At 31.7% G+C, this 577-nt stretch overlaps 1 protein-coding gene across 1 annotated transcript in view; it reads left to right on the forward strand.

Annotated features, from left to right (window-relative positions):
- LOC117108363 (protein LSM12 homolog B-like) overlaps window positions 1–577 on the forward strand; it is a gene marked incomplete in the record, with an annotated part of 5,833 nt that overhangs the window by 1,408 nt on the left and 3,848 nt on the right. Inside the window, 1 exon segment of the mRNA XM_033250360.1 lies at window positions 473–577. Coding sequence (XP_033106251.1) covers window positions 473–577 — 105 coding nt within the window.

Consider the following 577-nt stretch of genomic DNA (forward strand, 5'->3'; position numbering starts at 1 on the left):
CTAATTTATTTTCAAATCCTCATTCTTGAAAGTGAAATTCTATATTTTGGAAATTTTGCATGAAATCTGTCAACCACGTTGTCATGGTCGAGGTTGCTTCACCTATCACGATGTATTCCAACCATCATCGTTGTCATGGTCGAGGTTGCTTCACCTATCACGATGTATTCCAACCATCATGAGGCTATCTAAATGAGCATTTGTCATAACAGAACGCAAGTTATGTTTAATTAGTCTCATTGAATTATTATTATTATTATTGTTATTGTGGTTGTTGTTGTGATGAAAAGTTAACACAAACGATATGGTGGCTAAACGAATATTACATGTAAATATTTTTTTTACAGTATTTACAGTAGGTAGATTCAATGTATTATCTGAATGTGAACATCAACGCATCAATATTAACACTTTACTGTAATTTAATGATTTTGACCTTTTTCGTAATTATCAAACTTAACTTTTATACAAGAAACCAAAACAAGCAACGAAAAGCCAACCTACAATATCCAATTTCTAAATATAACAAACCTCAAATCAATTGAAATTCTTAAAGAAGCCGTGGATGTTCCGCCAG

Source organism: Anneissia japonica, unplaced genomic scaffold, assembly GCF_011630105.1.
Source record: "Anneissia japonica isolate Jap-2015-1 unplaced genomic scaffold, ASM1163010v1 scaffold426_len1935630_cov189, whole genome shotgun sequence".
Lineage (NCBI taxonomy): Eukaryota > Metazoa > Echinodermata > Crinoidea > Comatulida > Comatulidae > Anneissia > Anneissia japonica.